Source organism: Furipterus horrens, unplaced genomic scaffold, assembly GCF_987537825.1.
Source record: "Furipterus horrens unplaced genomic scaffold, mFurHor1.1.pri manual_scaffold_7, whole genome shotgun sequence".
In the NCBI taxonomy this organism is placed as follows: Eukaryota; Metazoa; Chordata; class Mammalia; order Chiroptera; family Furipteridae; genus Furipterus; species Furipterus horrens.
Window position 1 is genome coordinate 12,833,440 of NW_028327177.1, and position 23,554 is coordinate 12,856,993.

At 36.9% G+C, this 23,554-nt stretch overlaps 1 protein-coding gene across 1 annotated transcript in view; it reads right to left on the reverse strand.

Annotated features, from left to right (window-relative positions):
* COL14A1 (collagen type XIV alpha 1 chain) overlaps positions 1-23,554 on the reverse strand; it is a 184,933-nt gene that overhangs the window by 136,644 nt on the left and 24,735 nt on the right. The window contains exons 3-5 of the mRNA XM_090283415.1: positions 21,910-22,026; positions 18,773-18,916; positions 12,167-12,250 (exon numbers count right to left, since the gene is read on the reverse strand). Of these exons, the coding sequence (XP_090139541.1) occupies positions 12,167-12,250; positions 18,773-18,916; positions 21,910-22,026 (345 nt within the window). The remainder of the gene's footprint in view (positions 1-12,166; positions 12,251-18,772; positions 18,917-21,909; positions 22,027-23,554) is intronic.

Here is a 23,554-nt window from a genome sequence, read left to right on the forward strand (position 1 = left end):
CTATACATACATATGCATGATAAAGTTTATAATTTCTCTTTGTCATAACCTGGTTTCCTAATTGCAGGCATCACTACTCTTGTGCTTTGGAGCCATTATTAAGTCAAATTAAGGGTGACTCGTACACAAGCTCTGAGATACCATGACAGTGGATCTGATAACCTTGGTGGCTCCTAAGTCACTAGCAGATGTGATGCATATACAGAGCGGATGCAACGACAAAGACATGATTAGTGGCCTGAGTGGGTGGATCGAGATGGAGCAGGATGGTGGGAGATTTCATCACATTACTCAAAACGGTACCCAATTTAAAACTCATGAATTGTTTATTTCTGGAATGTTCCATTTGATGCTTTTTGAGCCACAGTTGACCACAGGTAACTGAAACCATGGAAAGTGAAATAGTCAATAAGAGGGACTATTGTATTGTGTCTGTGTGGCAATAAGATCGTGTCCCTTACAATCATTTAAGGAATTGATCTTTTTTTTTTTTAATGGCTCAAGTAGGCTTCAGAATAAGGACTTAGAACAGGATGCCAGGGGCCTGGAAAGTCCCAGCCTCCAGTGATTGTGGGCAAGGTGCCAAGGGCAAGCAGCTAGCTGTCTTGGCACCAAAGGAGGAGGTTGTCTGATATATAGGGTAGGTCTGTGCTTGACGAGGTAAAAACTACCACTTACATTCACACAGAGCTGAAATATTCTTTTTAAAAGAATTACTTTATTTTATTTATTTACTTTTAGAGAGAGGGAAAGGGAGGGAGAAAGAGAGGGAGAATAATATCAGTGTGTGAGAGATTCAGTTGCCTCTTGCACACACCCAACTGGGGACCTGATCCGCAACCCAGGCATGTGCTCTGTCTGGGAATTGAGCCAGCGACCTCTCAGTCCACTGAGCCACATCAGCCAGAGCTAAAATATTCTTAATGTATTTAAGAACCCTTCAACATTTCATGGTATTGTTAGCATTTCTTTGTAGTATAGTTTGTGTTTCCCAAAAAACTACTTAACTTTGCTGAATTTTCACAGTAGGACTGGAGATCATGAATAATGTGTGTGTGTGTTTCTTTATATTATATCTTGTCAGCTTCTTGAAATTGCTCAACAAGTCCCTAGTTTGTATTCTAACATTAAAATGACAATGAAACAATATTTGAAATATAATTTATGTAATTAAAATAACCCAAAATATAGAAACATTCATAAATAAAGTAAATATATTTTTTCCTGGGGGAAAATAGATGAATTATTATTGTTGGCTAGAAAATTTAATATATATTTCTGCACCTAGAAAACCACAGTTTGCTAAAAGAATCTTGGTGTTTTTCCCCAGACAAAAGTATGTATAGGATACCTAGATCCTTTTACCAGATGGAGAAAATGTATTTGCTGGTGAAATACTCAGATACCAATATGAAAGCTATATAGTACAGCTCAATTCAAAGTTGATATATTATATTTAGGGACACTAAGTTTTCCTTCTTTAATAACCAAATACAAAGCCACCACCAACTTGGGATGCAATCCTACTGTGGCAGATTGAAATATTCTAAAACAGAATACTGCAAGAAATCATGGGACAGAAATTTAAAATTGAAGTCTTATGAAGCCTAAGAATCAATTTCTCTCAATTTTAATGGGGAAACATGCCTCAAATGCAGAGTACTTTTCTTTCTCTTCCAAAACTATAGAGAATATTATTTTACTATTTTGTTTCGGTACATTGAAGATAAGGTCTAAGGGAACAATCTCTGCTTACACAGAAAAGGACTATTAAAATAGGTATTTTCTTTAAAAAAAAAAAAAAAGAGGTATTTTCTATTTTTAAAAAATTCCAATAAAGATGTTCTGTCTACTTAGCTCTTCCAAGTCATTTTGACTTGGAGATAAAATTCTATATAATCTATTAACCAGTGTCACCTCGATAAATTAAATAAAAAGGAAAAAAGTAAATTCTATTTAACTCCGAAGTAAGATGTAAAATTAATTGACTATAAATTAGAAGATTGACAAAAACCTTAAGAAAATTTTTAAAGAAAAGTTCCAACTGGGAGCATACATGTATGATATAAAAAAATTTAAAAGAATCAGTATCAGGAGAATGTAAAAACTATAAGTAGGAACTTCAGAGAAGAGAAAACATATATACCCAATAAATGAATGAAGGAGAATTTTAACTACATTGATGATCACATTAACAAACAAACAAAAAACAAATCAAGCTCACAATGATACACAATTTGTGATCCTTCAACTGGAAAAAATAATAAATTCTATACTATTTCTAAGTGCTCCAAAGATAATGAAATATTTAGGTATATACTTAAAACATCTGCAGGATCCATGTGCTGAAAATTACACTATTGATAGAAGAAATCAAAGAATACCTGGATTAGAAGACTAAATACAGTGAAGAAGACAATTATCTCCAATTTATCTATAGATTTAATGTGATTCCTACCAAACCTTAGAGAGAAGCGTTTCTTTTTTTTTTTTAGATATAGACAAGCTTATTCTAAAATGTACATGGAAAGGCACAGACCCGAGAATAGCTAAAACAATCATGAAAAGAAGAATAAAGTGGAAGGAATTATTTTACCAGATATTTAGCCTACTAACAGTACAGGTATAGTAATCAGTACAGTCTGGTATTTCAGAGGGGTAGGCACACACATCAATGGAAAAGAATAGAAAAGCCAAAAATAGATCCATACAAATATGTTCAACTATATTATTTAAAATCTAAAAATAATTTTAGACAAATGCGCAAAAATACTTCTACAGACAGTGCTGGAGTAATTAAATATCCATGCAAACAAACAAACTTGACCTAAACTTCCTACCTTATACCAAGATTAATTCAAACTTGATCATTAACTTAAATGTAATAAGTAAAACTATGAAACTTTTAAGAAAAGTAGAAGAAAATCTTTGGAATGTAGAGCTAGACAAAGAGTTCTTAGAGTTGACACCAAAGTACAAATCCATAAACAGAAAAGTTGATAAACTGGACTTGACCAAAATAAAATACTTTTGCTCTGAAAAAGTTCATATGAAGAAGATGGAAAGACAAGCTACAAACTGGGGACAAGATTTGCAAACCACACATTCAACAAGGGATTTGTACATAGAACACATAAAGAATTCTCAAACTCACTAGTAAATAACCAGACAATTCAAATAGAAAATGGGTAAAGGACTAGAACAGCTCTTTCATCAGAGCATGTACAGAAGGCAACTGAGCACATAAAAACATGTTCAACATTGTTAACCATCAGGGAAATGCAACTTAAAACCACAATGAGTTTTCACTGTTACCCACCAATCAAAATAGCTAAAATAAAGCATAATGATGGTAATAACAAAGGCTGGCAAGCATGTACAGAAACTGGATCATTCACACCATGCTGAAAATAGTCCGGCAGTGTCTTTTAAAAGCATTCATAAAATTACCATACAAACCAAACCTCTGCACTCTGGGACATTGATTCCAGAGAAATAAAAACTTACACTCACACACAAAAAATGTACAGAAACAGTCATAACAGTTTTATTCCTAATAGTCAATAAATTAAATTCGTCCAGATGTTTGTCAACAGATTAATGGTTAAACAAACTGTGGTACATTCATACCATGTACATTCAAATGTTATTTAAAAAGTAAGAGCTCAGGTTCAGCACTGATGACAAATATCTCCTTCCACTGGCAGATATGTCACCCATCTGAGCATTCTTAAATGGGGACAGATGAATCAGAAAGAAGACATTAAACATCTTAACATGAGTCAGGGAATTCAGCGGTGAAAATTCAGACACATCTGGGAGCCCAAGGGACTGATGTGTAAAACTCTGCCGCCAAATGTAATTTAAAACAGCATTTAAAGGGCTAAGTACATATGCTTTTATTGTTAAGACAATACTTCACAACCAATCGTTTTAAGTAAAATAATTTTGTTTACCTCAGTATTGTAGTTAAAGTTAAAGCAAAGAAGCAGAGAAAAGTATTTCTTGAACCAGATTTTAATTCAGCGCTTAGCTTCATATGGTCTTTAACATACAATTCTGAAAATCCAAGTAGTGTTTTTTTAATTAAAAAAAAAAAAAAAAGCTAAGCAGCTGACTGCAGTCAAGAATAGCACCCAATAGTCAGGCCAGATCACAAACATAACTGACACTGATGTCACAGAAAACATCAGAAGGGACTATTCCCATCCTACACCTACACCTGGAGGTGCATGGTGAGGAGGCTTGGGAAAGCTAACAGTTTGCCAACATTCTAGATCCAGAAGCTATGCACATCATTATATTAAACCTTATCTGTCCCTCCTCACTGTCTTTACATTGGTACCTGCTTTGTTGTACTAACATTGGACTATTACCATTTATTTCCATTTCTATCTCCCTGACTAGACTGAACTCCTTGAGAGGTAAGAAATTTGTGTTTTATCTTTTTATTCCCTTTGTCTGGCTCAGCGCTTGGCATATAGTTCACCAATGAATGTGAACTACGTTGACTTGTGCTGTTGAAAAGAATTCCTCTTCTCACATAATTTATCCAGCCATCAGGGCATTAAAAAATGAAGCGTGGTGGCTGAATGAAATGCAGTCTCTCCTCCCGCCCAGTTCCACCACCACACTGGGAAAGTGGATTACAGTTATTTAGGGATCAGGAAGATTGTATCAGGTTTGCCTGTCTTCCCTAATATTTTTCCAATGCTGGAGGCAAAGCTGAATGAAAGGAAAGCATGTACTACTTTTACTCTGATTATTTTAATATGCAATCAGAAAAATCTCACAATGATTTTTACCAGCATTAGTCTGACTCGTTTAGTGGCTTTAAATAATTTTTTTCTATGCCACTAGCAAAATATCTAGGTATACCATTCATCAACCAAGATACCTGATGGAAAATTGTGGTCACAGAACAATTTTTCACTTACGTCTCCCATGAAGTTAAGCTCAAGTTTTCAACCTAAGAGCTCGCTTTCAAGATTGGGTTCAGTTACATCACTGGATTTTTTAAAAAGTTAATATAATTTTACATTTTCCAAGAGTTCAGTGCTTCTACAAGAGTTTTTCAATACTTTGGCACATCTAATGCAACATTCTTGTGGAGAGCTGTTAATCGTTCTCATTTTTCAGGAAATAAAATTGAGGTTCAGTGAGACAAGTGAATGGCTTCGTGGTTACTGGCAGAGCCTGAAATTGATGTCAGGTCTTCCAGATGTCGGGTTCAATATGACTTTTCTCTCATACCGCTACCATGGAAGGTGTCCTAACATAATGCAACATGGATGGGCACTAGTCATCTGTCGTACTAATGTTACAATTTGTCCATCTAGCAGATGGGGAGCAGGTGGCTGATTTCAATTGTATTTGGAGTTCACATTAATCAGAGTGAACTTACTACTCATTCAGTCCAGTCTTGGAGACTTACCTTTCAAAGCATCTCTGACAGAGGACTACCCAATCTAAAACAGCACTTCCTATCACTCTCTGCTTTTATTCTGTTTTATTTTTCTTTGCAGAACTTCTCACTTCCTAGAAATATACTGTATAGCAATGGTTAATTTCATGTTTCGACTAGTCCAAAAGGTGCCCAGACATTTGATCAAACATTATTTCGAGTGAGTGTCTGTGTTTCGGGATGAGAGTAAAGCACATTGCCCTCCCTAACGTGGGTGGCCCTCGTCCGATTGACTGAAGACCTGAAGAGAACAAAAGGCTGAGGAAAAGGGAACTGCTCCTGCCAGACTGTCTTGAGTTGGAACATTGGACTTGAGCTGAAACACTGGCTCTTCTTGGATATCAAGCCTGCCAGCTTTCAGACAGGAACTTACACCTCGAGCTGTCCTGGGGTCTGCGGCTTGCAAATCTTGGGATTTCTAGCCTCTGTAATCAGGTGAGGCAATTACTTACAATAAATCTCCTTCCATATATATATCCTACATCCATAGGAAGAACCCTAATACACATACTTATTTATCGACCATGGCAGACACTTTTCACTGCTTTATATTTTCACAATAATAAAAAGACCTACAATTTAATCACACTTTTATCAGATTTTGCATATATCTTTTCCACTTAAGCCTGATATTAATTCTATAAGATAGCTGTTCTTCTCACTCCATTGAAAAAGAAAGGTTAAGAAACTAGAAAAGTTAAATAACTTGCCCATCATGACACACTGGACAGGCAGAAAAGCTGGGATTCAAATCCAGAACTGACTCCATAACTTGAACCACTTCGCTATTGAGCTATTCAACTCCTACCGCCAAAGAGAAGCATTTGAAAGGAAAGAAAGGAGAAAGGGAGAAAGGGAAAGGGAAGGAAGAGATGAGGAAGGAAATGAGGGAGGGAAGCAGAGAGGCAGGGAGGGAGGAAAGATTGCCAAGCCTTGCAATTAAAGATAGCCTGAAGTCAAAGTCATACTCGCCTGCACTATATCCAACCTGGAATAAATAACACCATGACGACTTGCAGGCATGAGACGCCCAATCCCTGAACCACAGCCAAAAGAACTTTTCAGCTGTCACTCAGAGCCCTGCATCTCAAGAGTGACTGAAAATCCTATAAACATCATTTTTCTCCTTTGCTCATAAACCGCAAGGAACTTGGAACGGACATGACAGCTGTCTTCAAGTACTAAAAGAGCTGTCCTACAGAAGGGGGATTAAGAGTGTTTTTATGCCCACAAGGAAATGGATTTCAACCCAATTCAAGAAAGAACTTTCTAACAGTCCAGATTTTCGTAGACCACTGCCTTGGAAAAGAGTGAGGTCTTTGTCAATAAAAGCAGATGCTGGTCAACCCATGATGGCAGGCTGAAGAGCCTCAAGCACCTTCTCAACTGGCTGAACTACATGGCTCTCGACGTACCTTCCAACTCTAAATTTTAAAAATATTTCTTTCCTCCCCCACCTACCAAATTAAATCTAAATAATTCACTGTGCTCAATTTTTGAGACTGTTGACTCAATTTTTATCACCCCCACCCTTACCATCTCTTTCTGTCTACCCTCTCCAAATTCTACCCACCACAATGTAGCATGCCTAAAATGAGTTTTACTTCTTTTGAAAATATATGGTCCCATTTACATACTTTTATATCAAGTTTGCTCTAAATTTTTATTTGTACAATTCTCTGCTGATTTCCTGATTATGCTAAGTTAATATTAACCCAATAGAGGGTACTAATAACCCTCACCATTTAAAACTAAAACTCATCTCAGGAGCCAGTGTATTACATTCACAATTATTTTTAACTCTGTACACAGTACTACATGATTTGACCATATGTTTACCTTGATTGTTCAAGGTGATGTTCTGAAAAAGAGCAACAAAATCATCCCTGTTACTCCAATTTGTCAATAACAACCAGAGTCTGACGTTTTGCAATTTTGAAGGCTGAAACACCTGTTCAGTTTGACGCCAACAGTCAAGATACGGAAGCAAGATGCTTAACAGAAAATTCTTCGACAAGAAGAAAGGTATCAATCAGACAAGCCCAAGCGTACCTACAGGGGACAGACCCCGCCATAATCTCTAGCAGTGCTCATAGTCAAAAAGTATCTGATTTAAAAGAAAAAAAAAAAAAGATATGTCACAAATTCTTTAAGAAATGAGGACATTTGAAAACTTGCTTAAGGCAGAGCTATAATTTCTTACCACTGGAGAATTCACAGGTTAAGAATAATACCATTTGCTGGAGGTCAACAGAAAAGATGTCAAAATCCTTTAAAACTGTCTTATCAAGAGAGGCGAGGGGGTGGGCAGCAAGAGAAAACTGGAGGTCTGCTGCTAGGAGAATCCCATCCCCTGTCCTCGGGAAAATCTTACCATTTTGTGCACGGGTGTAAGGCATGTTGCTATGTAATGCATGATTATTTTCTAAATGACTGACTCTGTCTCATGGCTTTTTTAAAATTCTTGAAAACATAATTTTTTCTTCACACCAAGGTAAAAACCAAGAAATCTACTTTTGCATTTTTATAATAAAAACATTTGTTCTTAATTTTCTCCAAGGGACTCTGAACCTTACTCCTTGAGTCTAAAGCACACCAACCCAAATATTCTACAAAGAGCTACTGATAATGTAAGACACTCCACTCTGCTGCATTCTGTACGCTAATATTTTCTCTTTGAAAACAAGACTTTTTTTTTTAAGGAAATGGGAAAGAGGATGGGAACTGACAGCTCTGTCTGCTCTGTCCCAGCTGAGTCATGTACACGTGTGATAGCATTTAATCCTCACAACCCTGCATGTTCGTTTTGACTATTATGCTAATTTGCAGGAAACTGGGACTTAGCGAAGTAAACATGCCTAAGGTTGCATAGCTAGGGAGAGAGCAAAAGAAGATTTCATTCCAGGAGATGTTGGAGCATAAAACCTGTGCGCTGTATACTAAACCACGCTGATCTCAATAAGTAACAAGGAAAATCTGAAGAAAAAGGAAAGTCCAATATGGGAAAAATCAAATAACCTGATGAAAATGTTAGTTTGTATTCTCTTAAACTTTGGGCTGGCAAGCGTTTCATAACCATGTTCTGTTCTGTTTTTTCTCTGACTAGTTACTCAATTCCAGAGACCTACAACGTGTCTAACACCCTGAGCGCAATAGACTATCTTTGCAGTTGCTCTGTGCTTCTATGAAATGTTATGGAATGCTTGGGGGACAGAAGTGAGGAGAAACAGGGCCAAAATTATATCACAGCTTTTCTGTCACAAGATTGGGACAGTTCAGGGGTTCTCAACCTTCCTTTTTTAATTAATATTTTTCTTCTTTAAACACATGTCCCCAGTTCATTGAGCATGCTGAACTTCTCGGCCTCCTTATTTTTAAATTTTTCTTAAAGATTTTATTTAATTAATTTTTTTAGAGAGAGGGGAAGGGAGGGAGAAAGAGAGCGAGAGAAACATCGATTTGTGGTTGCTTCTCACGCACTCCCACCTGGGGACCTGGCCTGCAACCCAGGCACGTGCCCAGCAGCCCTTTGGTTCACAGGCCAGTTCTCAATCCACTGAGCCACACCAGCCAGGGCTCAGCCTTTTTATTTTAATTAATAAATTGAATTAATTAACATCACTTTCGAAAAACAATGATTTGAAGAACAGACAGCTACAACAATAGCTAGATCTCCATTATTTAGAAACGGCTTCTATTCCTTTTTATTCCTCTTCATTCCCCTTTTGTCTTTCAAAATCTTATCTTTGACTTTGGTGATCTACAGTTTCACCAGCATTATTCTGGGTGTGACTATCTTTTTATCCGTGCTCTTTAGAATTTCCTATGTTCTATTTGGTGCCATCTCAGATCACCTGTTTTTGTTCATAGGTTCGCATTCATTCCATCTCTTGGCTTGAATATTTTCTATGAGTTTAATAATATTACTATTTCACAGTGTGTATGTGATCATCCATAAATAAAATTCATGGATTCTGAGACTGCCATTTTAGTGTCTTCTCTTACTCAAGGCACATGGTTTACTTCTGTGTTTCGAAGGTTTGGATTATGACCTCTTCCTTGACATTCCTTTATCTGTGGCGATCTAGCATTTGAGCTAACCATACATTCCTCAAATATGATTTCAAGTTCGCTTCAGCCAGGCACCCTACTTTTACCATCTCTGAGCAACTTCTATACTAACTTCTTGCACGGAAGGATCCCAGAGCATTTGAAGAGTATGAAAATTTGAATGTCTAATCTGAATGGGGTACAGTCCCTTGGGAGCCAATTCTCACTTTTTCCCCACTCAGCTCACAAGCATAGAAAGAGGGACTTCCTCAAATTTTGCCTGTGCTAATGAACATAGATATTCTAGTCCACCCTAGTGTTGCTCCTGGAACACCTTATCAGCTGTCTAGATAATAGTAATTATAACAATAAAGAGAATACAGAAGAGGATGAGGAGGAGGAGAATGAAGAAGGAGAGCCATAGTTTGCTAAGTCCTTGAAAGAACTTACGCTCATCTCATTCCCCCAACGTCCAAAAAAGAGAACATTGGCACCCTCCCTTTGTTTTCTCATTGTAGAAAATAAAAATACATACATACATATTCCATTACAAAAAAAAGGACCAGAGATCTTAATTGAAAACATTATTAAGAGGAAAATAAAAGGGGAACCCTATGTTACTTTTCCTGTCTGTCTCAATCCTTTCCAATCAAATTCTGTGTTCTTTCTTTCTTATGCACACACTAAAAATAACTGGAGAAATCTGTTTGGACAACAAAAGAGAAATAGCCATTGATGCAAATATGCAAATGTTATGCTCAAAGGCAAATACCACTTCTGCAGGGGAGTGTGTTTGGGATTATTGAAGAAACCCATAGCAGATTGAAAACAAGTACCTATTTAACTTCATAGCAACTTCTCTTAAGGTTCTTAGCTCTTTGCATTTCAACGAAAATCCTCAAATATGTGAAATATGTCTGATTGTATCTAAGCCACTATCAATGTAGGCTCTTGTATGAAAAATTGTAGAATGCAGGGAAAACAAAGAACACCACAGTGGAATGCAAATGGTGGGACAGCCAGGTCTTGAAAGAGAGGCTACGGGAAGTGGTGCATGAAGGCTTGGGTGGGGAAGGCCTATTTGTCTCCAGTGGAACCCATTAATACTCCCCCTCAACCTCCCGGGAGCCCTAACTCTGGCCTGGATCATCACCATTGTTTTCAACTTCCTCCTTAAGACAGGTTGCCCATACCACCAGTGAATGCTCACTGCTCCGGCATACTCCTCGGGGAGCCCTGTGTGTGTGTGTGTGTGTGTATTCACTACCCCAGTGAAGCCTCCATCCATCATCGTTTATCCCCCCCATAACCTCCTCCACCTCCCTAAGAGTTTATTTCTAAAATGCACCTGAAACAGAGACATAGAGATTAGGATAACCAATACAAATCATCCAAGCTTAAAAGTGGCAAAAAGCAGGCTTTTAATTCAGGCAGACAAAGCAACACTCATGCAATTTAGCACTAGGCTATGGTACCTCCTGTATACAATCACATGGAAACTTCTTAAAGAGGCAAAGAGATGCACAGGACAAGAAACACAATATGGGAGTCTGTGTGTACATTTGTATATTTATGAAACAGTGACTGAAAATTCATGTCATAGGGTGAAAAGAAACACGGAAAAATTGATGGGTGACTATTTTTTAGGTATTAATTAGTAGGTAACATTTTTAGTAGGCCATTTATTTGTCATTCTATTCAGTGAATATTAACTGAACATTCATTATGTATCAGAAACTGCTAGATGCTGAGGAGTCAATGAGGAGCAAAAACAGATACAATCCTTGATCTCTTGAAACTCCCAGTCTAGTAGGGAAGGCAGACATTCAAATTACAAGCATATGTAAAATTACAACTGTGACAAATGCCGTGAAGGAAAGTTACCTGTTGCATGAGGGTGGTAACAAACGAGAAAGTTAGGAAATGCTTAGGAGAAAAATAATGACTGAACTGAGCTGTAAAAGGAAAAATAATAAAGATACTTAAGCAGAGTGGTGATGTGGGAGAATATCTGTTCCATGCAGAGGGTACGGCAGGTGCTATGACTTTGTATGGGAGACCACGATCTTTAAAGAATTTGAAAGAAGGCCAGTGGGTAGAAAACGGTGAGTTGTTAGATGAGGAGCGGGAGGAAAGCAGCTTTGACATGAGACACAGGGGCCTCAGAGGTCTTGCTAAAGATTCTGGCCTCTATTCTAAGAGCAGTAGGAAGCTATTGAAGGTGTTTTAAGGTGTGTGTAGGCAGAGCACAGGGTCAGATTTATTTTGAAAAGATGGCTCTAATTTCTGGGTAGAGAACCCATTGAGATTTTGCTTTAAAAACATACTGTATGTCAGGGAAGAAATGGAACCTTAGCTGAGTATTGGCAGTAGACACGGAAAGAAATAAACAGATTCTGTCAGTGTTTCAACAGAAAATAAACTCACTAGAACCTGGTGATGTATTGAACATGGCAGAGGAAAGGAGAGGGAGGTGTTGACAGTTATTATGTGTGAGGAAGCAAGAAGAAGTGACACAGAGCTGAGGAAGATTTTCACATTAGATCCCATCTTCTGATGGGACCAACAGCCACATATGTGTGCATTGCTGGTGTTATTAAAACAACTGAACCCCCAAAATAAGCAAATCAAAAAAAATATTTTTGAACTGACCTTCTGGGGCAGATGGTTTATTCCCATTTCCTTTGTCCACCTTGACTCTGGGTTTTGTATCCTTTCTTTTTTCCAAATCTTTAACTGGAAGAAAAGTCAACATATAGCAACATGTTACGTCAAAGTCTAAAAGAAAATATTTAATGGGTTTTGCCAAAACCCTTGCAAGTAAGGAGAGTATTGCTAAGTAGAAATCAGTTCCATGGTAGAATCCCATTCCCAAAGATTAAAATTGCTTTTTTTTTTTTTCCTTTTTTCTTTCTCTCTCTTTTTTTTTTTTTTTTTTGGCACTGTTGTCATGGGAAGGTGTGGAAACCACTTAAGAATTTACTTTGATTGAGTATTCATTATGGGCAGATGTAGCAAATAAATTTAATCCTTCGAAACTGTTATAAAATAAGCATGATTATCATACATGAGGGGATGAAGGACCAAGAAGTTAAGTAACTAAAAAATATCTCATATAACCAGAAAATGTTGGCACAGGATATAAGCCATATCTTCAGGTCTTTGGACAAGACCCGTGAGCTGGCCCCTGCTCTAGAGAGATCTTAGCCATGACTGTCCTCATCTGGAGTTGGTCTATCTGCAATAGAAAGTAGAAAACCCCATAATATTCTTTTTCAAACTTAAAAACAAAGTTTTCCTATTAAAAAAACAGTAATATTTCTTTTTAACTTGTATTATAAAATATTCTGGGACCCAGAATGCCCCTCAGACCTTTAACTCATTCTTATCATGGACTCCATTAGCTTTACTTTCTATTGCTTAAGTGCTGCTGATTCCTTCAGTTGTTTGAGTCAGTTGACTACCACTGACCGGCAGGGTTTCTGAACAAATAAAATGCCCCGTGAAAAGGCAGAAATGATTCTATGGCAATATATTCCATTATATTGCTGCATTCACTTCATGGAAATCAAATTTATGGGAGGGTGTACTATGCAGGGAAGCAGTGATTTCCTCTGAAACATCCTTCCTGCCATCTTTAAAATATTGTTCCATTAATCCTGTCTTTTTCATCTCCTCCTCCTCTTCTTTCTAGTGGCTTCCATCCCTTTGATAAAAGGGTTTGATATTTTACATCTGTCAAGGTTATGTCACTATAGTTCTATTATTCCTTTCCTTAAAAACCTTCCATGTCTTCTGAAGAAAGAAACTGAAGAAGATACAAATAAGAAGAAATACATACCATATTCATGGACAGGAAGAATTAACATCATTAAAATGTCTATGCTACCAAGAAACTTACAGATTCAAAGCAATTCCTACCAAGATACCAATGATGTATCTCACAGGAGTAGAATAAATATTTCAAAAATTTATATAGAACCACAAAAGACCCCAAATAGGCACAGTAATCTTGAGAATGAGGAACAAAATTGGAGGAATCATGCTACCTGATACTGCAAAGACATAGTAATCAAAACAGCATAGTACTGACATAAAAACAAACATATAGATCAATGGAATAGAATAGAAAGCCCAGAAATAAACCCACACCATTATGGTCAATTAATATTTGACAAAGGAGGCAAGAACATACAATGGAGTCAAGATAGTCTATTCAATAAATGGTGTTGGGAAAATTGGATAGATAAGTGCAAAAAAAATAAAATAAGACCACCTTCTTAAACCATACACCAGAATAAACTGAAAATGGATTAAATACTTAAATGTTAGACATAAAACCATAAAAATCTTAGAAGAAAACATAGGCAGTAAAATATTAGACATTTCATGTAGAGATATTTTTTCTAATATATCTCCTTGGGCAAGAGGAATAAAAGAAAAAATAAATAAATGAGACTGCCTCAAACTAAAAGGTTTTTGCACAGCAAAGAAAACCCTCAACAAAATCAAAAGACAACCCACTGAATGGGAGAACATCTGAGAAGGGGTTAATATTCAAAATTATAAGGAACTTATAGAACAACACCAAAAACAATCCAATTAAAAAACAGGCAAAGAACATGAATAAACCCTTCTCCAAAGAGGACATACAGATGGCCAATAGATACCTGAAAAGATGCTAAACATCACTAATCATCAGATATGCAAATCAAAACCACAATTAGCTATCGCCTCCCTCCTGTCAGAATGTCTATCATCAATAAGCCAACAAACAACAAGTGCTGGTGAGGATGTGGAGAAAGGGGAACCCTAGTGCACTGTTGGTGGGAATGCAGACTGGTGCAGCCACTATGGAGTCATTTCCATACTATGGAAATCAGTATGGAGTTATTTCAAAAATTTAAAATGGAACTGTCCTATGACCCAGGGAATATATCTGAAGAAATTCGAAACACTGATTCAAAAAATATATATGCATCCCTATGTTCAGTGCAGCAATATTTACAATAGCCAAGATTTGGAAGCAGCCCAAGCACTCATCAGTAGACCAGTGGACAAGAAAGCTGTGGTACATTTACACAATGGAATACTACTCTGCCATAACAAGGAAGAAAGTCTTGTCCTTTGCAACAGGATAGATGGACCCCGAAGAATATTATGCTAAGTGAAATGACCCAGTCAGAGAAAGATGGGTACCATATGATTTCACATATATATGGAATCTAATGAACAAAATAAATTAAGACAAAAAGTAGAAAAAGACTCATAGATACAGAGAACAGACAGTGGTCAGAGGGGAGGGGTGGGGGTTGGCTAAAAAAGTGAAGGGATTAAGAAGAAAAAAAAATATCATAGACACAGACAACGGTATGGTGATTGTCAGAGGGAAAGGTCTGTGTGTGTTCTTCACCCATTTATCTATCAAAGGACACTTAGGTTGCTTCCATATCTTGTCTATAATAAATAATGCTAAAATGAAGACAAGGTGCATATATGTTTTAGAATTGGTGTTTTTGTTTTCTTCAGATAGATACCCAGATGTGGAACTGGTGGGTCCTATGAAACACCCCCTTCTTTCGATTCTTCTTTTCTCAAGTTCTACAAAGGCATTGTCCTGGGTTCTCTTGTACTCCTTTGGCCCTTCCTTAACATTCTCATTCTCTGGGTCTTTTTTCTGTTTCTATTCCTAAAGCATGATCATATACAAAATTTGCCTTCCATCTCTGTGTGCCCGCCTATAATTTTCCCATCTCACAATTTTAATTTTCACCCTCCCATGGATAATTTCCAGATCTACATCTTCAATCACATCCATGCATAGGCCATGGCCTCAAACTGCTTACATCCTGTGTAATAAAAATAAAAAAAAAGTCTGCAACTTTAATATGAGGAAAATTGTACTGAGCAATGCTAAAAGTAAAAATAGATCTGAGAACGAATAATTCCGGAGACTTGGGACACTTCACTGGGAAAATGACACTTGAGCCAGACTTGGAAAGATGAGCCAGATTTTGCAAGCAGAGATAAGCAAAATGTCATTTCAAAGAGGAAAATGGTGGCTGAAAAGAAAATTGGCCAAAACAGAGCCGTCAGCCAGTCAACAAATGAACAAGAAAATATAATAGTCCCCTTGAATCGGGCCCCTAGGTCACATATAAGATGTAACATATATGTCACAAGAAATTTCTTGCTATCTCCCTCACACAAGGCAGAAATCAGTAGAAAACACTGTCACAAGCAAAGTGGCTGAAATGAGCTAACCCACCCAATCATAGATACATGTCATCACCCCCTTTCCAGGTGAAGACACCAAGGTTGAGTTCCAGATGTGGAATCGTAGTACCCAGCAGATCAGACACGCCTTTCTGTCTTCAAAACCCAAAGACTATTTCTCAGGCTTCCCTGTGTCAGAAGACGGACTTATGAAAAAAATTCAATTCCCTCCTAAGCAAGCCTATATTCACAGTACTTGTGTGGATCATCATTTTCCTGGAGCCAACCATGGAAGTCTTCCAGGGAGAGGAGATCAGGCAGCTTGAGCTCCACCTCACAGGGAGCAAAAATGTAACTGAAATGCAAAATGGAAAAGGAAGCCATCCAAACAAAGTGATTTTAATGTTTTATTCTTACAAACTGTTACTTGAGAAGAACAAATCTCTCTATCCTGCCAATGAAAATAACATCGCTGAAAAATATAAGCTTACATATAATTCATCCAGCTAGCCAGTTGCACTGTTTCACTAAGATTATTTCGGCAGGGCTAAGCAAGCTAAAAACAAAGGCGTGTCCTTTTAAGTGTTGAGAGTGAATAGTTATCAGGAAACCTTTGAAAGTCTACCTGTTTCCTAGGCTGCCCAGTGAGCGGAACATGTGAAATCAGCAATCACAATACTTTCAGACTATGGTAAAGCAATCATTTCTCTTTGTCCCGTTGACTGCTTCTCACCAACTTTAAGAAAAGTTATTTTGCTTATTCATGTCTGAATGTCAGAGGTCAGAAACTGAAGCCCAGTGCCAATAAAATGAGACAGAAGGCTGTTTTATATTGAAAATCACATTAAAAAGCCTTTTTCTGGGCTTTCAGACAATGTGAATCTCAAAAGAATGTAACATTTGAAACATTTGTGTGTCTTGCTGAGAGGCAGATTTACCAGACGTCTTTGTTCAGTTTCAAGAGGTAGCAGGTTTACAAAGTTGTGGGGGGTTTTAATTCTTTAAAAAATCACAAAATATGTCTCATAAAACATTGCTTAACTAGAACAGGAAGAAAAAAAGAAGAGGGAGAGAGAGAAGATCCAGATAGAGCATTGTTGCACACACAGTTCTAGAACCCATGGTCTCCCCGATTTGTCGATTTAATCCTAGTGTCAAGATTTAAAAAGCTCTTGTTGCTTGAAATGATGTCTAGTATTGACTGCAAAATACTAGGGGTGTGCAATATTAGATGAAATAAGACTGGCCACGAATGACTAACTGTTGAAGTGAGTGATGGATACTTAGGGGCTTATTGTACTATTCTGTTGATTTTTTTATTACGTTTAAAATTGCCCTTAATAATAAGCTGGGTCTGTTTTTTTGTTGTTGTTTTTTTTTTTTAAGAGTCTACCTTAATAATGAAGTAACGCAGAAAATTAACCAGGACAGGCCTCTTTCATTTGCATTCACGACACGAAAAGTTGTGCCCTTCACATTTGAAAGGCCATTTCCAAGAAGTTGGTGTAGTGTCTAGTCACTAGTATATAAGGTCCACAAGGGCAGGGATTTGTCCCAGTGCCTAGAATAGGGTTTGATACTTAGTAGACAAGCAATATGAGGTCTGTCCGGAAGTCCAACCATTGTTAATATAATGAGAATGGTTTGGGCAACATTGGTGTAACCTGGCAGCCAAGGACAGTGGACTGGAATGCGCATGCGTGGACAATGACAACTTCACTGTACTAGTCAGTGGGGACAGTAGACACCACTGAATGAGCATGTGTGCTGTGTGGTCGTTGGATCCATTCAAAATGACTGAGCAAGTAGAGCAATGAATCTGCATCCAATTTTGTATTAAGCTTTACCATTCCTCCATGGAAACTATTTGGATGATTCAGAAGGCCGCAGCTATGGGCGACTGGTGATTGGCAGCTTCAGCATGACAATGAGCCCACTCGTGCATCATGTTCTGTGAAGAGTTTTTTGACTCAGCCCCTTGCAGCCCAGATTTGGCACCCCATGACTTCTGCCTTCTCCCAAAACCAAAACCACCTTTGAAAGGGAAGAGATTTCAGACCGTTGATGAGATTCAGGAAAATACAAAGGTGCAGCTGATGGCAACTGAGAGAACTGTGTGAGGTCCCAAGGTGCCTACTTTGGAGGTGACTGAGGTGTCATTGTCCTGTGTATAATATTTCTTGTGTCTTGTATCTTCTTCAATAAATATCTCTATTTTTCATATTACATGGCTAGATACCTTCTGGACAGACCTCACAGATATTTTTTAATTTAAAAATGAATGAATGAATGAATGAATACCTCCTGAAAGGCAGAAGAATGAGGGACTGTGTGAACAAGTTTTAAACTCAATATAAGAAAAAGTTCTACAATGAAATGATGCAAACACACATTGGGCTGCCTCAGAGCTTTCTACCCTGCTTAGACTGTCTCCACATGCCTGCCCCTTTCTCTGTTTGCCCAACTTATTATTCAAACATGAAGCCATCCCTTATCCACTCTTTTCCCAGCCCTTTATTGGAGCAGAGAGAGCACCTTCCCTCACAGAGTCCTGATGTATCTCTCTAATTCTTACCATGTTGCATTTGTTCACCAATCTGTTTGTCATGGGACATAAGAAACAAGAAATGTCAACTGATTAGTTATTGGGAAGAGTTAAATTCCTTGTCGTATAGGTTGGTTTTGTCCAGGCTGAACTAGCACTTACTGGGGATACAATACAAAAGGTACAGGCATCATCCATTCAGTCACTTGTTAAGTATTTATTGAGCACCTATTATGCGCCTGGTAGATAAGATGTCTGGGTAAGGTTTAGCAGAGAGTGTCATGGATGGTATCTGAAAACTAAAACTTAAAGGATAGTGAAATGGGTGAAACAAAAAGCAGAAGAGTATTAGTGATAGAAGGAACTCATGGAAGATTGTATTAAGTGTCTTTCAAGATCACTTCAATCTAAACAAGTTAGAATTTTAACCTGTTACGGTACCACAGATTCAAACTCAGAGCTGGGACAGGTCCCATGGTGGCACTGTAAATACATACTTCTGAATTGACCTTGGGCTGGCTTGCTTTCTTTGTCTTTATTGTATGCAATAATTTGAACTGTATAATTCTGGTCTGGCATAAGACCTTGAATAATTGCTTTAGTTGCTGTGTTCTGGAGATTCAATTGATTGGTTTTTCCACCTATAATAAAACAGAAAGATAAATCAGTTCTAAAAAGTAGGTTAACTTGGTACATTAATAGATTTTACTAATCAACAATCAAGATTTTAAAAGAAGAGGACAATTAAAAATATCTATCATGGTACCTATGTGAAGAGCACTTGATTTTAATATACTTTTCATTTTCAGTTGTACTTGCTGCATTAGACAACTTAAACACAGTTGTCTAAATTAGATAAAAACACATTCACAAAAATCTGTTATCATAACACCCTATTGCTTTTTACACTAGGGAAAACCATAGTACAAGGTTAGAAGACAGGAAGCTGTCAACATCGGATATACTCTTGGAGAAAAGAATTTCACTTAAAAGTTAATGGAAAGATATGGGGAGATCGAATGTGCTTATCTATGCTGGAATTTTTCCTATGGTGTTTCTAAAGTGAATCAAAGCATCCGTGAAGCGTTAGTAACTTAACTATCTTAAATCTGAGCATCACTGGTTCAGGATGTCGAAGGAACCACTCATTACTTGGCTACTTAAAAGTTAGTTTGGTTCATGAAAAGATTTCAAAGCTCCATTATCTCTCCATCAAATTAGACTGACATCTAAGGCTTTCCTAAAAATTGTTATTGATTAAATACTCAATTTTTTATTCAAAGTTTCAAATATACTTTTCTTCTCTGGTTTCTGGCAGTGTTCACTATGTCTGAGGAAAAGGAAATTAATTTAAATCATCTGCCCTTCTAGAAGTCATAGCAAAAAGGTCTGAAATTTGCTGGTTTAATAAACCATTACACAGATTACAACATATTTTAATCATATTCTAATAAAATATAATGACATTAAGTTTGAAATTTGATGCTACTATTATCCATGCCTCTTGCTACAAGAAGGCAGAACTGAGCCTTTCTATTGCCAAAACCCATTTCCTTAAATGCATTTGTGTCCAAGATGTTAAATCTGGTTTCACAAACTTCCATCAATTAAAACTCATCTATGACAAAAAATAAAGTTTTTTTCTTAGAGAACTGTGTATTTGAATCCCTCTCTGAGAGGAGTAGAGTGTACTATTTTAAAGATTTTGAAAACTCTGCAATAAAAAGAAGCTTTAAACTCTCAAATTTATTTGACCATTAAACTATTCAGTTGTCTAAGAGCAATTAGCATCCTCCAGAGTACCATGGAATACTCTTTAAGAAAAACTGGTATAAACAATCATTGGAACATGTCTTAGAGTGCTCAAACATCTACAAACACTTTATGGCTAAACATACTTACTACTTTTTTATTTACTCTATTTATCTGATGTTTGATTAAGTAGATACCAGAGTGTCAAGACTGTCTTATTCAACGGGACCACTGCAGGAAAGACATTGGGCCACTGGGGAAGATAAACACAATATTCATGAAGAAATCATTTGCTTTCATCCTCAGTTTTTATTTTGTCCCTGGAGGTGTGTGAGCAAGAGTCGGAGTTCTACTTTTGGGGTGTGCTGTGGCAGAGGGGACTGGGGTCAGGCTGAGGTTTGGTTCAGAGGCCACCCAAGTTACTGCTAAGATTTTCTGATTCTTCAAGGGCACCTACTTGGGGTATTTCATAGTTTGGTATTGTTAGCAATTATGCAGAAAAAGTAAAAAAGTACTGATACCTTGAAAAATTTACCTTTCAAGGTTGGACATGGGGTATTCTCAGAGGTACCACATAGTAGCAATTTATATTTTGACCTTTAGAGTCATAATAATGTTCAAGAATATCTTCGATTAAAATTTCCCAGAATGTCTTATTTTAGACAACAAACTGTATTTTAAAAGTCAGAGTTATTTCAAAATTGGGCCATATTCCAAAATGAAAACTCTGAACCAAACAGAGTCAGAGAATGAAACATGGCTTTCTACAAGTGAGTCACTTCTGGAGGCAGGCACGGGGAAGGCTGGCACCTGGTCGCACTAACCTAGATCATTCTAAGGAGCGTATGGATAACATCTGTTAATAAAAGAAGGTTCCTTCTCAGTGACAGAGCAAGGAGTCAGGTGTTCTATTGCTTGTTTTGTTGGAGGTTTTTAAATCTATTATCAGATGAGAGGTCCACACTTCAGAGCATCTGTCTACCTGATTAAATTTGTTGGGGAAAGGTCTTCAGCTGAAAGGAGTCCACCTCCATATAAATATCTTGATCACCATTAAAGAGAAAAAAATTATTATATTTATATAAATATACATAGGTTATATAAATATACTACTATTAAGTATTCATTATGTGGAAATGGATCCTAGAGGAAGAAATGCGACCTAACCAATATATTAAAGAGCGTCTTTTTTTTTACATAACTACTTTGCCTTCATGATCAATAAATTTATTTAACTTTGTTTTTCCTGCTTTAACTTATCACTTATTTTACAGTGTATATTTAGCTTGTATTATTTTAATGTTTAATTGCTGAATCATATTCTATCACGTTAATTAATCACAATGTACTCAGCCAGTCACAGCTGTTGGCCACCCAGGTGTATGATATTTTTCAAGTGTCATTATAACAAAAGTATTCACCCTATGTTGAAACAGAAGTAAGAATTTTCTTTTAATCTTCACCTGAGAATACATTTATCAATTTCAGAGAGAGAGGAAGGTTGAGAAAGAGAGAAAAACATCAATCGGTTGCCTCTCATATGTACCTAGACTAGGATCAAACCCACATCCGAGGCCTGTGTCCTGACCAGGAATCAAACCCATGACCTTTTGGTTTTATGGGACAATGCTCCTACCAACTGAGTTATACCAACCAGGGATAGAAGTAAGAATTTTTGATAGCCTTGAAATTTCACCTGACGAGAATTACGATGAGTCCAATAGCCAATTTGTTGACTTAGTGAACATCATTTACTGGATTAGAAGGTAAGATTTCAAGCTCAAATATTAAATTAATAAAAAAAAACTTTCAAGTGATTTTAAAGCAATATTTAGCACTACACGTTTTCAGTTACCTATATGTGAATGTTGATGGTTTTTACCTGAAGCTGGTGATACAAGAAGTTTGTATCCCCCAAATTTCCCTCTTGGAGCCTTCCATGAAATCTGTATACTGTCATGAGATAATACATTATATCTTAACCGTGTGGGTGGAGCCACTAGAAAGACAAAAAATGATTAAATGTTAAAACATTTAGCTACCATTTGCTAAACTGAAAAGTCAGCATAATGTAACCAAAATACACAAGACTTCTTCAGACTCGAAACGTGTTCTTTCAACAACCCCATTAATGAATTAACCAGTTTGTAAAATAACATAAACATAAGAGTATTTGTTTCTAACTCAAGAGATAAGCATTTGTCAAATAGTACTGACCCTATGACAAAGAACTTTGATTTAGGGTTAGAATTTAATACTCTAATCTAGTTTAAAAATTGAAGCCAATCTTGTAAAATGCTTTCATTATGTTACAGGGACTAATTTTTCTTCTTGGAACATGTGAGCTTTTATAATGAACTCTAGTGGGACTTGTTTTATGCCTTTTGGTTTTTCACTTTGGTAATCCAATATTTGTTATAGTAAGATCATTTGAGAAGGCTATTATGGACATATTATAGTCATAAGATCTTCGTTTAAAAACATTTGAAAAAAAGATGGTAAAGAACCAAATAAAAAAAGACCAAATAGAGATAATTATGTCATAAAAATTTTGGTTTAGTCTTCTAGCATAGATGATTTATACATTTCAGAATGTTACACAGCACATGGTTGTGAATCAGCCCAATATATTTAATCTTTTCTGATGGCTCACAAAATAGGTAGATCTATATTACCCTTTGTGTAAGTCATTCAAACTTCAAAACATATTTTTGGAACTATACATCAATGTTACAGAATTTCCAAAAGAAATTATATAGTATCTAAATTAGTTTGTCAAAAAAAGGTAATGCTTAACAGAAAAATTCAGCACTTATTACCCACTGCTATGCCCAGCCTCTCTGTCTCATTATAACAAACAGTGGGGGGTTGGGGGCAGGGGTGGGAAGCAAACATTTTTCTTAATAGGTATGTAATTTGGACATTGGTTTGATTCCCAATTCTGTCACTTATTAGATAAATAACCTCAAGCAAGTGACTGTTCCTTTCAAAATCATATTTTTTAAAGGTGACAGCAATACTTTCTGCCCATGATAGATGACATTAAACAGGATAATGGATACAACATCATAATAAGTAGTTAATAAATGTTGGCTCTCCTTGCCCCTTACATCATCTCTAAAGTTCATTTAATCCTCACAAAAATACACTGCTGTCTCAATTTTATACATAAGGAAACCAAGGAGAAGCTAAGAAACCTGCCAAAGTTCACACACTGATGAACAACAATCTCTGACTCCCCCCAAAAATGCTCTATTTCTTTGAGAAGAGGTACCTCTTAAGGCACCTTCATTGAGCTGGACAAATGAGTAATGCACTCTGCTACACACTACCTACCCATCTGAAATCAGGAAGCCCCGAAGGACACATTGTAAGCATTCTCTTTGTCATCACCCTTTATGACCTCTCAGTAGAGAATGCTCGCCACCCACAACAAAAACATTAGCTTCCCATTCTCGATTTGACCTGACTAGAAGAGTTTACATTTCTCTGGAATATGGCAAAATAGGGATTCGTTATAATAACAA